Source organism: Fonsecaea nubica (genome assembly GCF_001646965.1).
Source record: "Fonsecaea nubica strain CBS 269.64 chromosome Unknown Scaff193, whole genome shotgun sequence".
Classification (NCBI taxonomy): Eukaryota; Fungi; Ascomycota; class Eurotiomycetes; order Chaetothyriales; family Herpotrichiellaceae; genus Fonsecaea; species Fonsecaea nubica.
The window spans coordinates 54-13,409 of NW_019173866.1; the positions used below are offsets into that span (position 1 = coordinate 54).

The window sequence follows — 13,356 nt, forward strand, 5'->3', positions numbered from 1 at the left end:
TAAATATCATGAGTATTTCGTTCGAGCTCGGTTCATGGTTTCGAAGTTCGAGGTTGTTTAGTAGGGTTGAGGACTAAGGAGTGAGGGATAGATAGGGTAGATGGGATGGGATGGGATCGTGGGATGATGGATGGATAGGTTAGTATGTATGTCCGTCACAATGGCAAAGAGCTGGGAGAATGGGTTTTACCTATTGAATGTATTCAACGTGTCAAAGTGTGTAGAATATGTGCGGGTTGTATGAGGTCTCGCGTCTTTGTTGATTTCAGGTAGGAGAGAGTGAGTGAGAGTCGAGGGGTCTGGAATCTGGAGTGTAGGAGTTTACAACATGGACTGGTGAAAGTTGTGCATTCAGGGCAGCGGAAAAGATAGAGAGACCTCCTTTTTATATCTCCCCTTCCCTGTATTCCTGGCCCCTTCCTACTACACCTCCATCCATCATCCCGTTTGCCCTGTCTCTTTAGAGCGTCTCCAAAAACGTCTTGACAAGCTCGTCCCGCCTGGCGGGCTCCAAGATATAGAACCTGACATCCCGCAGCACGACGTCCGGTAAATTGTCTGGAGCAAAGTGATCCCCGTCACCCTGTTTGTCGAACTTGGTCTTGTCGACGCTCTTCAGGAGGCTCACCAATTCCTTCCTCCTCTCGGCGTCGCCCTTTTTCAACTTGGCCACAAACTCGCGGTAGAGCTTCTCCCGGTCCTTGTCCTGCATCGACCGCTCTAGCATCTCAGGACTCTTTTTGAACTTACGCCGGAATTCCGGCCAGTACAGTTTTGGAGTGGCATGTTCCTGCAGAAACCGCAGGTACTCCACCCTGGGGTCTTTCTTTTTCTCTTTCGTGGCCGAAGCCTTCAGGGCTTGCAGCTCTGCGATGCGATCCTTGGACCATGCCACAAAAGCCGCCTTGCGGGACGATGTGTTTGGTAACGCAACGTAACGCGAATCCTCAAGTAGAGCTGTGTCTTCGATCAGCTTTTCGAAGGTCGAGTACGGTGATATGCCGGAGTCGTCGAGGAGAGACCGGAAGAGTGCAATGTTGTCTTGTTCGGTCAGAGAGAGACCTTCGTCTTCTTCGTCATCTTCCACATGTTCTGCATCTCCATCTCCCTCTCCGGATCTGTAATCTCGATCCTCCGCATACCCGTCATCGCCCTCCATTTGCGCCAGCTGCCAGGCTATGTCGTCTTCGTTGAATTCCACGGGTCCAGTAGGTGGCGGGTTCTCACTGTCGGTTTCATGAGAGAGACGAGGCCGTTTCGAAGGCTCATCGGTGGCTTCCGCCTCGTCGTCTGTCACTTCGACTTCCTCGTACTCGTCGCTGTCGTACTCTTCAGGTCCGACAGATTCTCGAGGTCGATCCCTTACTGGAGTCTCTGATCTCCGTGCATCATCCTTTGGTTGTGATTCCTCATGTCTCTGGCCGATCTCCTGCTGTTCATCCTCCGCCTTTTTCTTGGCCTCCCACTCCAACCTGTCCATCTCAATCACGGCCAACATGACATCCTGCGGAAATTTCCACAAACTCTGCTTCGTCTCCGTGTTATGGACAAACCTCCTGCCTAGTTTTGTCTTCACCAGTACCCATGGTGCACAATTCGGTATAGGAGCTTTTGACTTGGGTCGGTCTCCCTGGTTGCCTCTCCGTCGGGAATGTTCTTGGTAGCTTCTTCCTCCCGTAAAGTGACCCGGCTGCGCGAGGGCGTTGTTTCTGTTGAACTCATCCAAGGCCTGCATTGAGGCGCGCATAACATAGTCTGGCTCACTTGCGCCATAGTCGATGCGGAGCGGTTCATCGGAAGGAAGACTGGGTCTGGTATAGGTAGATTGCTTCGTTTCGGCATTGTAGTAGTAGGTGTGGCCGGTGGGTGCTTTATGCTCTGTCCACCCCGGCGGGAGAGGAGGCTCTACCGCGGCCGAACGATGGGTAGACTTTAATTTGGTACTCATTTCGCAGGAGGCACCAGGTGTCTTCACTCCAGGAAAGAAAAAGAGACCGCAAAGTACAAACCTGGAGCAGGTCTGGTGCCAGCCTTGGAGAAAAGTTGGCGGAAGATGATTGGCTGAACAGCGGGCGACGCGTGAGAGCCGTGCCTGCGTCAATCCCCAGGACTATTTCTCTCTACTTTGTGACCCTGCCTGCTTCTGTTGACCTCCCATTTTGCTATCTATTCCAAAACTCGCTCAAATCGAATCGCCATAATGTCTCGCAGATACGACTCAAGGGTATGTTTCATGCGTCAACAGATCCCACACTCAGTGCTTGATTGACGCAGCTGCTAACTCGTTCCTCAGACAACAATCTTCTCCCCCGAAGGCCGCTTATACCAGGTCGAATACGCTCTTGAAGCTATCTCGCACGCCGGCACTGCGTTAGGGATATTGGCACAAGATGGTATAGTCCTCGCTGCGGAGCGGAAAGTGACAAGCAAACTGCTGGAGCAAGACACTTCGGCGGAGAAGCTGTATATCTTGAACGAGTATGTGGTTGGACTTGGGGGAGAGATCAATGACACAACCGAAGACTAATATTTTCTTTCGTGCAGCAATATGATTTGTGCTGTGGCAGGAATGACTGCTGATGCCAACATCCTCATCAACTACGCTCGACAAGCTGCTCAACGGTACCTCCTCACATATAACGAAGACATCCCCTGCGAACAGCTAGTGCGCCGCTTGTGCGACTTGAAGCAGGGATACACACAACATGGTGGTCTCCGACCCTTCGGCGTTTCCTTTATCTATGCAGGCTGGGATCCTCAACGGCAGTTTCAACTCTATCAGAGCAATCCCTCGGGCAACTACGGTGGATGGAAGGCTACGAGTGTAGGAGCAAACAATGCCAGTGCACAGAGCTTGTTGAAGCAGGATTACAAGGAAGATTGCGACTTGAAGGAAGCATGCGGGATGGCGGTCAAGGTGTTGAGCAAGACGATGGACTCGACGAAACTAAGCAGTGAGAAAAGTGAGTTTGCTTTGCTGTTCTCCCTCCGCGGAATGACATTCACTAATGTGTGCCTCGCAGTCGAGTTTGCGACCGTGGGAAAGACCAAGGATGGCAAGATTTACCACCATCTTTGGTCTGGTGACGAAATCATGACCCTTCTCAAGGAACACGGCCTGGCCAAGGAAGAGGAACCGGAGACCGGCTAGGAGCTGTCTAGTGCTACATTCACAGCCAGCAATAGACGAAGGTGACCGCGAAATCGGCCTGGAAAGGTGCCAATCCCCCCGACTTGTCCTCTTTGTGGAAGCCACACTGTGCTGCCGGAGTTTGTACGTTTCTACAAGTTACAGAAAAGGCAGGAAAACTAAGGCAACATTGCATAGCACCAGGCGTTCATGGCGAACGACTGGCATCCACTGTCAAGAGCATCACAGGTTCCGATCCTAATGATATGGTAGCAGTGGTCTCTATACAAGTTCAGACATGGGTGTGAAAGGCACAGTGCAGTTCAATTTATCATCTATTCTCGAAGGACCTGAACAGCTTCCGCAAGGCATCATTGTTCGAACCACAGTGGGACCCCTTGATGCGACTGATCAATTCTCCTTACCGACATTCCCATCGAGAACTTACCGATTTGTCTGTCCTCCGCAAAGATAAGTGGAGCGCTTTCACGGATATATAGGCAATGGACAGGCATTCCCACTGAAATCGCGCCGGCGTGGAAATCTCCCGTTATCAGTTCTCAGCTTTCTGAGAGTCTAGCTGTTTGGACAGATGCTGCGCGCAGGATCACGTCGCACTCTCAGCGATCCCAAAACAAGTTCGGCCCAAGCTGAAGCTTCAATTGAAACCTGGCAAAGCAGCTGAGATCACAACATTGCGCTCGCTTTTGCCGCTTTGAACCTGATTTCTCTACGTTAGGACTATGTGATTCTAGGTAAGAAACCTCTCCGATACGGTCAAAAGTTTCATTCTATCATCCGTTTCATGACGAATGTTGAAGACTACAGGCTCGGGCTATCAACGAGTAGAGCAGGGAGAAAGGTTCATTTGTGTCGCCTACTTTCACCATCTTTACGTCGACTTTCGGTTCATGGGTTCGGTTTCGATGCAAGAACGATTTGGGACACCAGTCCTGAGAATCACTGGAAAATGCGATGAGCAGGACACGGCCAAAGCGATCGCACTGCGCCTTCACCACACGAGTTATATTTATTCTCACGGTATACGCAGAAGGTTTGTTTCAACAGGTGAAGTTGGCCGTACAGAGGCTTTCAGCGACTCGTTATCAGAGGTTGAGGTGGCTCCTGCTAAGGCACTCATGACATAAGGCTGTATAGGAAAAGTCTGGGCTTGACAACCGTCATGACCAAAGTGTTGTCAGAACGGATGTTGGAAGTCTCAAGATCGAATTACATGATGTTCTGCTTAGTGAATCTTCGCAGACACTATTGGCTTCGCCATCCATATGGACAACGAACCATGAACACAGCTGGACGGTGTCGCACTGGCCTGCCTTCCTCTCACCCTCACGGCTACGCTATGCAAGGTCTCAACTCCCTCCTTACAGAAGCCAAGATCTCTTTCTCTTTAACAGCCGACACCCTCCCATCATGGCCACGCCTCTCTTGAACACATGCAGACCTCTTTCTCTGGCTGATGGCTGACGGAGACGTTGTTTGATCTTCCTCGTTGACGAGTATCTACAACGATAGTCACAGCCTAGCTCGATTGAGAGGTATCTGCCTATTTCCGCCTGCAGCTCTCAATGGAGTGTGAGACCCGGACTCAGCTGATATTGTTCAAGCAAGCTGAGAACGCCACGACCAAAAGTCCGCAGGGATGCCTGAATATTCGAGCCTCAGGCACCTCGACATGAGACCGGGTTATGGTACGGGCTTACTTATGGGTGAGGCCTTTTTCTGGAGTGGATTTCACTCAGGATCACGCGGTCTGATCCTTCCAAGCAGGCAACAATCCACGGTTGATGCGAGCGAGAACTGAATTTTTCGGGATCGACCTTTAGGGGTACGGTGTTCATTCCAGGAGGATCTACAAGGTCACAAGTCTATATGTGGTGGTGTCATCAAGCGAAGGCAACAGGTTTTCGGGGCGGCCACCAGGTCAACCCGGACGAAGTAACAGGTTCTTGAGACTGTGCCTGGATGTGAGCCCCTGGAACCCTGGGTATACGTCAGACGGTGCTGGGTGTGGTGTTTTGACCATAAGCCGCATACAAGGGCATTGTCATGGGTCCATGCAGGTACAGCAAGGAACGACTGCACCTGCACCAACGCGCAAAGAGAGAGATATTTCTAGCAGATGGCACGGTCAATGTGAGACACGCTCGGCTGGCCTTCTTGATGCGGCCCGAGAATGACGGCAGCCTTGATCGACAGTATGGGAGAGAAAGACTCCCGGTTTCGGATGGCCCACGAGTCGCTCCCGCAGACAAAGCGACACGTACACAACACCTGTCTGGCACGGCGAGTCTCTGGTGTTTCGTCCGACGACCCCTTCTTTCCCTCGAGCGTGCTGGTATATTCTCGACCTCTGGAATCACGAGTACCTGTACGAGTAGGAGAGTTTGTGCCCCCCAGAAAATAATTAGCATTGTTACCATACCTTACCAGAACGGTTAGTTCACTGTCATTGTCCATGACAAGGGCAAGGCCCAGGCTGGTCGAAACCAGCCAGCTACTCGTATTATTTTGATCGGGACGAGTGAGAAAGTGCTCCGGATAGGTGGCCGTGGCTTGCACGTGAGCTTGAGCTTGAGATTGAGCTGGAGCTGGAGCTGGAGCTGTCATTGAAATATCGACAGCACCTCCATTGACGTTAGGTACTGAGACTGTATCGAGACTCGTCGTTACTTGATTGGATGGGGGTGGCTGTGCAGAGACCAGAGCTCTTGTTCTTGGACAAGCGGGCTGTGCACTCCCCCTCCCTTCCCCTCGACGTTACAAAGTTTGCCAGAACCTTGCTCGTAGCTATACGGATATCGTATACCAACAAGGTACCCAGAAACCCAGAGAGAGATAAGGTTATGGTTGGGGCTTGACAATGATGATTACAGAAATAGAAATCGAGGAATGGTCAATGCACGCGATATGTAAGTACAGAGAGGCCGGTCATTGGCCTTACAGGTTTCAAATCCCATAATTGCCAGGTACAAGGTAGACGGCGGGTTTTTACAGCCCGACAGTAAGTATGTAGCGAGATATGTAGGTATGTAGGTTGTGTCATAAATAGATACCTGGCAGCGCTGAGTAGCCTTCTACAAGTATGATGTATTTGAATATCAGTGCAGAGGTGGAGAGACGCAGAGATGCAGACTGAGTAATAGGTCGTCAGTATGTGACCCGCAACAGCCTCACCAGCCTCAACGGCTTCAACGGTTGTTGCAACGGACGGCTCGCACCTATGGCGTTGGTGGCGTCATTTATCTACTTAGGTAGATACTAGTTGTTTCAGCTCGTCAAGGGGCAATGACAAAACGCCCCAACAACTACGGAATACCTATCTGTACCTCATATTACCTGTACCTACAGTCTACCGACCTGGCCGAGTACTTGCACTGAGACCCTGGGCTCGAATCGACATTTTGGGGAGGGGGGTGAGGGGCAGCCAACCCTTACCTATTTGCCTATTGTACATTTACAGGGGGTGAGTAGATGGGTTTGCGTGGCTTGTTACTCGGTATCTTTGTTTTTGGCCCTACAAATTTCCCTTGCATAGACCTACCCTATCAGTGCCTGTGCATGCATGCATCCATGCATTTGTGCGGGTGTGTTTTTCGGCCCACACCCAGTCACCAGTGCCAAGCGGGGGCTTCGGCCGTCGTCGCCACAAGGGCACTACTAACAAGGACGCAAGGACAAGAGCAAGGCACAAAAGTGCACACCATTATTTTAACCGCACACCAACTAACTAATACTGACACTAACACGCCACACTCACATTCTGATTATTATTCACAGACACACACCAAACTGAGTACCAAGTACACCATACCAATTACCAAGTCAAGTACCAAAACTACTACCTCGTACCTGAGCCTGAGCCTCAACGAGGGGGCCTGATACTGACACTCACACCAACAGCGAGACTTACACTTGACCCCTGACACACCCAGCCCTTTTGGCCTCCAGCCTCGTGTGTGCACAGCCTCGAACGCCACATCAGGCCAGACCAGGTCAGGTCAGAAGAGATGGATGAGGGGTTTGCCCCCTTGGCCCCGACACTCACACACACTCATCCTCACATTCACACACACGTACTATAGTCTCACAAGAAAAGGCTCACTTGTCCAGTATCTTGATGCAGAAGAGGGAGAAGGAGAAGGAGAACACTGCTTGGGGATTGGTCACGAGTGCCACCCAAGGCAACCTTCGAAGACGGGAAGCGGAACAAAGAATATTTGATTATTCATCCATACTTGTAGGTGTATTTCACATTGTGACTGAACTGAATACTGTCTATCGGAGTAGTTACTAGGTAGGTAGGTCCTGTAAGTGTCCCCCTCCCCAAAAGTCAGCCTTGGCTTTGCCTCCACCAGCAATTGTCGCATTTGCTTTTCAGAAAAATACCACAATGCTGCTGCTGCTGCCCCTACCATTCATGTCGTCTGTTGTGTCCCATCATTCCATCTATCCACAATTCAGGGCCCCCTCAATGTCGGGAGCCGCAGAGTTTCCCCAGTCACCTTGACTTCTCTCTCGAGTGAGAGTGACGGCCACAATAGAAATGAGTAAATTTCTCAACCCAACCCAATTGCGCACTCTGTTTTTTTGTGTCGTTGTTGTTAATTTTCTTGCCACAGAATGATGTAACGAGACAATCACAAAAAGTCCCAAAAGTCCAAAGTCGGACCAAACGGCGTCTTGGCCCAAGATGGAGGACCAAAAGACAATAATCAACCACCTGTCAACCCATGCATGCATGGTTGCTGACGGGGCCACACGCTGGCGAACCCCATGAGTGAGCCCGGCTGGACTGCTGCAAGTCGTGCTCCCCTTTCGTATCGGTTCATCGCTGGACCATCCAGTTGGTGTGGTGGCACTTGTCGCTCATTCATAGCGTGCCTACTGGGATTTCCCTTTCCACCCCTTTTCTTGAGGTTTTGGGCCATCCCTTGCTGTGGTCGATGCCATGATTGTTGATGTTGGTGTCATTTGTTGATACATTCCATTAGATCCATAGTTTCATATTCCCAAAAAAATTCAAGACTTTCCGAAAAACGCCCCAGTCCTTCACCGCCTGCTGGTGAACCGCTGCTGCTGGCCAGGCTCAGCGACAATGACAACTGGCTGGCGGTCGTACCGTTCTCGCCGCCGCCTCTCCTCTTCGTCTCTGACATACAGACTGCCCTTCCCCCCAGTGTAGGCTACCGACTTGGGCCTCTCTCGGTACTCATAACGAGTTCGATCCTCGCCACGGTCGTCATGGTAAACGACTCTCTCCCGTCTCTCCCTTCGGCTCGAGTGAGGGATGATTTCAACCAGGTCATAGTCGTCGCGAATGTACCGTCTCTCCCGTGGTCGGTCGTCAGTGAGGTACTCTCTCCGTCTTGAGGGTGACGAAGGTGACGAAGGTGAGACGACCTTGGCGGACTTCTCAACACTTTCTTGTCTCCTTGTGTTATCGACAACCACAAGTCTCGGCGAGTCAAGCTTCATGCCCTTGTCAAAGGCCTTGATGAGAAGGTTGATGACCTCACAGCCGGCTGGCACGCGGACCTGAACCCGTTGGCCATTGGACTTGTCGATGAGGGAAAACGGCTTGCCACCTTTGGCGTAGAGATAGGTGGCGACATCCTTTGCATATGACCGACCCTTGCTGCACAGAGGTCGGTCCTCTCTGTAGGCCGTGTATGGATCACGGCAGTACTCACAACGTGCCGAGTGCTTGGCGAAGTGCTCCATGACGGAGAGCTCGTCGTCGCGCGGCTCGCGACACGAGACCACTTCGGTCGCAAACTCGACGTTGCGAGTGCTGGCACCTCTCGCCATCTTGTCGATTGGAGTCGAAGGTGACTTGAGGATAGGCGACGGGGTCGCGGAGAAACTCAATGGAGGTGTCGATGGAGGAGTCTGAACCTGAGTGTTGACTCGTTGCGGAGCGCGAGTGACAGTGACGTACTCGTAGGCGGGAGTTAGTAAATCTGGACCATAGGACCGCTTGGGGTAATAATAGTAGGTGACTGAGCGTGGAGACGACAGCGTGACGGCGGGTGCTTGAATAATGTGGTGAGGTATCGGCAGCCTGGTCGACTGCGACAAGGTCGAGGGTAACGCGCCTTTGGAAGACGGTATGGGTATGTCTGTGGAAGTAGTCAATGTGGTGGAATGTGTTGATGGAAGAAGAGAAGTTTCAATGGGAGCAAATGGTGGGAAGTATGGGAGAGATATAGCCTCGAGGTGGGAGCAGCCAATTGAGGTGAGGACACATCGGTGCGATGTCGAGCATATGCGGACAAATCGAGCCCATGGACTTTCGCAGGGACTTTGGTTGGAAGCCTGGGGATGCGTTAAACCAAAAGAGGCACCAAGTGGAGCAACAAGAGACCAAATCGCCAGGCTGCCACCACGGCCAAGACAGGCACTGACAGGCATCAGATGGAGGGAGCTGCATGCCCCGGCGTGACTCATGATAGGCCACAAAGAGGCACAAGGCCAGGAAGGGCGCCGGCCCTTGCCCCTAGTTGCCCTAGTTGACCCGAAGGCCGAAGACGGGTGAGGGAAGGGAAACAGGCATGAACCATAGTTTTGGGGCCAAACCGTATGGGGGTGTAGATGTAATACCTAGAAAAGATGGAGGGACAGTGAAACAAACATGTTTGATAGAGGGTCACCTAACCAGAGAGGTGCCCTGGGGGCGAGGCGGTGCTCCTTACCTACAACTATACCTCCTCGACCTGGGTGCCCCCCGAAATCGCCTAGTGGACTCGAGGTTTGGCGGCCGGTTGCCTGCTTCGCCTCAAGGGCGGAGAGTCTCCCAGAGATCCAGTCATTGGTGGTTATTACACTTGCCGCTTGTCACACCGGTCGACACTGGTCCCAAGCTCCCACGGCTGCCCACAAGCGGCGGCTCCTCACACCTGCAGCATCTCATGTACGTTGCAGTCATCATCGCCCAGCGGCACTCGCGGTCTTTGGTAGAATTACTCAGGCCCAGTCATAATTCAAGGGCCTCATACATGCCTAGACCCTTCCCGTACCCCTCGTGTTCCGGGAAATTATCATTATCATCCCCCCAGTCATTGAAGTTTCATCATGATGATCCTGATCATCTACTGACAATGACACTGACGCTGTCCTTGAGGTCAGGTGGTCGGTGATCAAGTGCGCCTTGCCAGAATGTGGCCGGCGACAAAATTCCCCCGTTAATGCTGGTTATGCCAGAATGAGGAGTCAGCACTGCCATCAATCAACCACCACCCTGACATCAACCCCTCATTCATTCACAACCTGCGTGCCCCCATTGGTGCTTGGCTTCAGCCCTTTGATCTAACGGCACAACGGCATCACCCATTACCTTTTTCCGCGTTTCCCCCCTCTTTTCCAAACCGTCTTTTCTCTCGTGCCTCTCACTTTCCACATTATTCCTCATTCGTACTCCAGCGTCATCCCTAGCCTATATCGTTTAGCAAGAAAAAGTCCTCCAAAAGTCCCCCGGCTATATCCGGTGTCTCGGAGACTCGTGCTCAGCCCTGCATGCACCCAACATGTGCTTTTTCACTGGCAAGTGCCCATTGATGAAGATTGCAAGGCCGCTCATTGCATCGGCTAAATCACCTGTGGCGTTCACTCTGCCACTCTTGAGGTGAACAGTATCGCCCACTTCGGCCCGTTTCTCCATTGTTACCCCCCTATCTCGATGCAGCGTATGCTAAACAACTAGTCTCCTAGTACAACCTCTTGTTACCTGCGCTCAACCCAAGGATGGCTGGCAAAAGGAAGACCAAGACACAGATCTTCTAGGAGAGGCTATAATGGAGGTCAATGTAACGATCATGTATCATTGGTCGACAACAACAGAGCCTCAATGCTGGAATGTCAAGTTTGTTCCCACGGTATCACTCACAAGATTGGCATCCGAAAGTCGAGTAACGTCCGCATCAACCCCTTCATCATACTCAGGATCGGCCCACAAAAGTTTGTGCAAGAACATGATATGCTGCATACGGAGGCCCTCTTTGCTCGCACCCACCCTGGGATTCGATAGCGTGGCCACCAAAACGGACAGGTAACGTCTGTCGCATATGTTGAGCAGTACGAGGAACATACTCCGCCACCGTCAGTCGCCAACCATCCATGTCAACATATGCATACCTCTGTGTATGCTGTCTTGGCTCTCATCCTGGTCTTTCTGGTAGACCGGGATCAAAACATTTCCCTCAAAAGGTGCGCGTCACGACCAGGTCCAACTCGCCTGGACAAAAGCCGCGTCAACCCGCAAATGTCCTTGTGACAGCTGAGGAAGAGCTTCATCCTCACTTTCGCTTCTTCCTGTGCGGCTCCACCATCCATCAGCCGAGCGCCCGACTTCTTCGAGTATGCCTTGACTATACTTTCCTCTTTCTCTCCGGGACTCCTGTTTCTTCTAGAACCTACCTCTGTAGGTATGGTGTCAACCTAGCACGCAAAATTGACCTGCCGACCTGCATGAACGCCTGCAACACCCTCCTGTGCGTCACCCCTCGTTCTATCCACTCCGGTCAGGTCCCGTTTGTTTGTTTCCACCACAGGCATGCTGGTCCAACCTTGATCTCAGAGCCTCATTCTCTGCAACACCATGGTGACGTCCCGCTGTTACCCGTAAAGGTGCTGGAACGTCACCAGGCGCTTTTCGTTTCGAGGATGATGCTCGTATTCAAGTCCTTCCATCCATTCCGTGCCCCAGGAAAAGGTACCTTGCGCTTCATTCGGAATGACTGCCCCTCAAATCCCCAGAGTTTCTTTTCGCACATTCCCCATAACCTCGAGTCTGACGCCTAGAGTCGTGGTCTCTCGCAAGTTGCATCCTCACCGGGAGTCCAAGATTCCTCCATTATCATAGCCATACCTTGTCCTGGCCTTAACATCCAAGATACCTCGCACACACACAACATAGTCTCGTGATCGAAGACTCAAGTCTACATCCCCCGCAGTTGGACAGGCCGGAATCCTTGCGCGCCAAAAGTGGCCTCATACCATCCTTGCTGCTAGAGTCGGTGAGTTAGTGTTGCACGCTCCGTCAATTCGAGGCTCAACATCAGCATGGCTACGCATAGGACGTTGGATTGGAACTTCTGAAGGGCGTTGTCTGCAAGAATGAATACGAAACGTCGCTTCCGAGGCTAGAAAGTTGCGTTTCCTTGTCATGAATAAGCAAACACTGACCGACTGACCCGAAAGAGGACCTTTACTATGCTCTAGTCCCTCTGGGTAGTGCGTGGGATCGTCCTCCTGCTTGGGAAGTGGTGCGTCCGCCATGTCTAGACTTGGGGCGGCTCAAGTGAGACAACTCTGAGGGCAGATTCTCACGCCCAAGTTTGGTAATCGGCTGATTGTTGTGCAACTCGATGAGGTAGTCCTCACGAGCCTGCACAGTGTCGTCAGGCCACGTCCAAGCCAGAAACAAGGCAAACTGATTGCAGAGTCCTCAAGCACCGGGTGAGTTCAAGCACTTGCTGGTGTTGGGATGATGACCGATCTGTGCCATAACCGGTGAGGATCCCCATTCCTTGCAAAAGATTTCTTTCTCTGCCTCAGCATAGTGTACCAGAGAACTCCAACATCTATGCAAGGCTGAAGCCTCATTATCCTCGACCGGCCAAGCTACAACGCCTCTCACGAGAGATTTCAGTTGTCACTGCAACATAACCCTGTGGTAGGCATCAGGGCAAAAGTCGGATCAGGCATGTTCTACCTCCCAGGGGCTGAATATGACGATGCAACAAGCCACCTCAAACACCCGCGCCCTTACTCTTCGACTCTACCTCTCTCGAGGCGATTTCCGACGTTGCATCCTTGGGGTGGTGTGGTTGCCACGACGAAGCGGGCACAGAAGAAACCTCTGTAGGTAGGAAACACGAGCACATGTCGCACTTGATGTTTGTCTTGCGCCTTGAAGAGGACGGGACTAGAGTCAACCAAAAGGATCAGATACGCCCGGCCGCGGAAATGCGCCGTGGTTTGTGATTCTGTGAGTGTGTGTGTGTGTGTGTGTGTGTGTGTGTGTGTGTGTGTGTTCTTGCACATGTGTTTTGGTGTGTCTGTCTATAGTCTCTGTTATTTTATATGGCGGTATATAGCGAATATTTTGTTTTTTGGTTTTTCTCTCTCACACCGCCACACTCTGCGAAAAAGAAGACCCCGAGAGCTCTCTTCTCAGACCTTTTCTCTTTTGTCTTTCGCGGGTATTA

At 51.8% G+C, this 13,356-nt stretch overlaps 3 protein-coding genes across 3 annotated transcripts; 1 reads left to right on the forward strand and 2 right to left on the reverse strand.

The window, feature by feature from the left end:
• Window positions 1–460: 460 nt before the first annotated feature.
• On the reverse strand, window positions 461–1,948 carry AYO20_11734 (hypothetical protein; the record flags this gene model as incomplete). The annotated part of the gene is made up of 1 exon (XM_022649951.1): window positions 461–1,948. One exon carries the CDS (start codon window positions 1,946–1,948, stop codon window positions 461–463), a length of 1,488 nt encoding a protein of 495 aa, XP_022494072.1.
• Window positions 1,949–2,200: 252 nt separating this feature from the next.
• On the forward strand, window positions 2,201–3,151 carry AYO20_11735 (proteasome subunit alpha type-4; the record flags this gene model as incomplete). Its single annotated transcript, XM_022649952.1, has 4 exons — window positions 2,201–2,224; window positions 2,294–2,478; window positions 2,545–2,963; window positions 3,024–3,151. The coding sequence occupies 4 exons, from the start codon at window positions 2,201–2,203 to the stop codon at window positions 3,149–3,151; spliced, it is 756 nt and encodes a 251-aa protein (XP_022494073.1).
• Window positions 3,152–8,200: 5,049 nt separating this feature from the next.
• On the reverse strand, window positions 8,201–8,959 carry AYO20_11736 (hypothetical protein; the record flags this gene model as incomplete). Its single annotated transcript, XM_022649953.1, has 1 exon — window positions 8,201–8,959. One exon carries the CDS (start codon window positions 8,957–8,959, stop codon window positions 8,201–8,203), a length of 759 nt encoding a protein of 252 aa, XP_022494074.1.
• Between the last annotated feature and the right edge of the window lie 4,397 nt (window positions 8,960–13,356).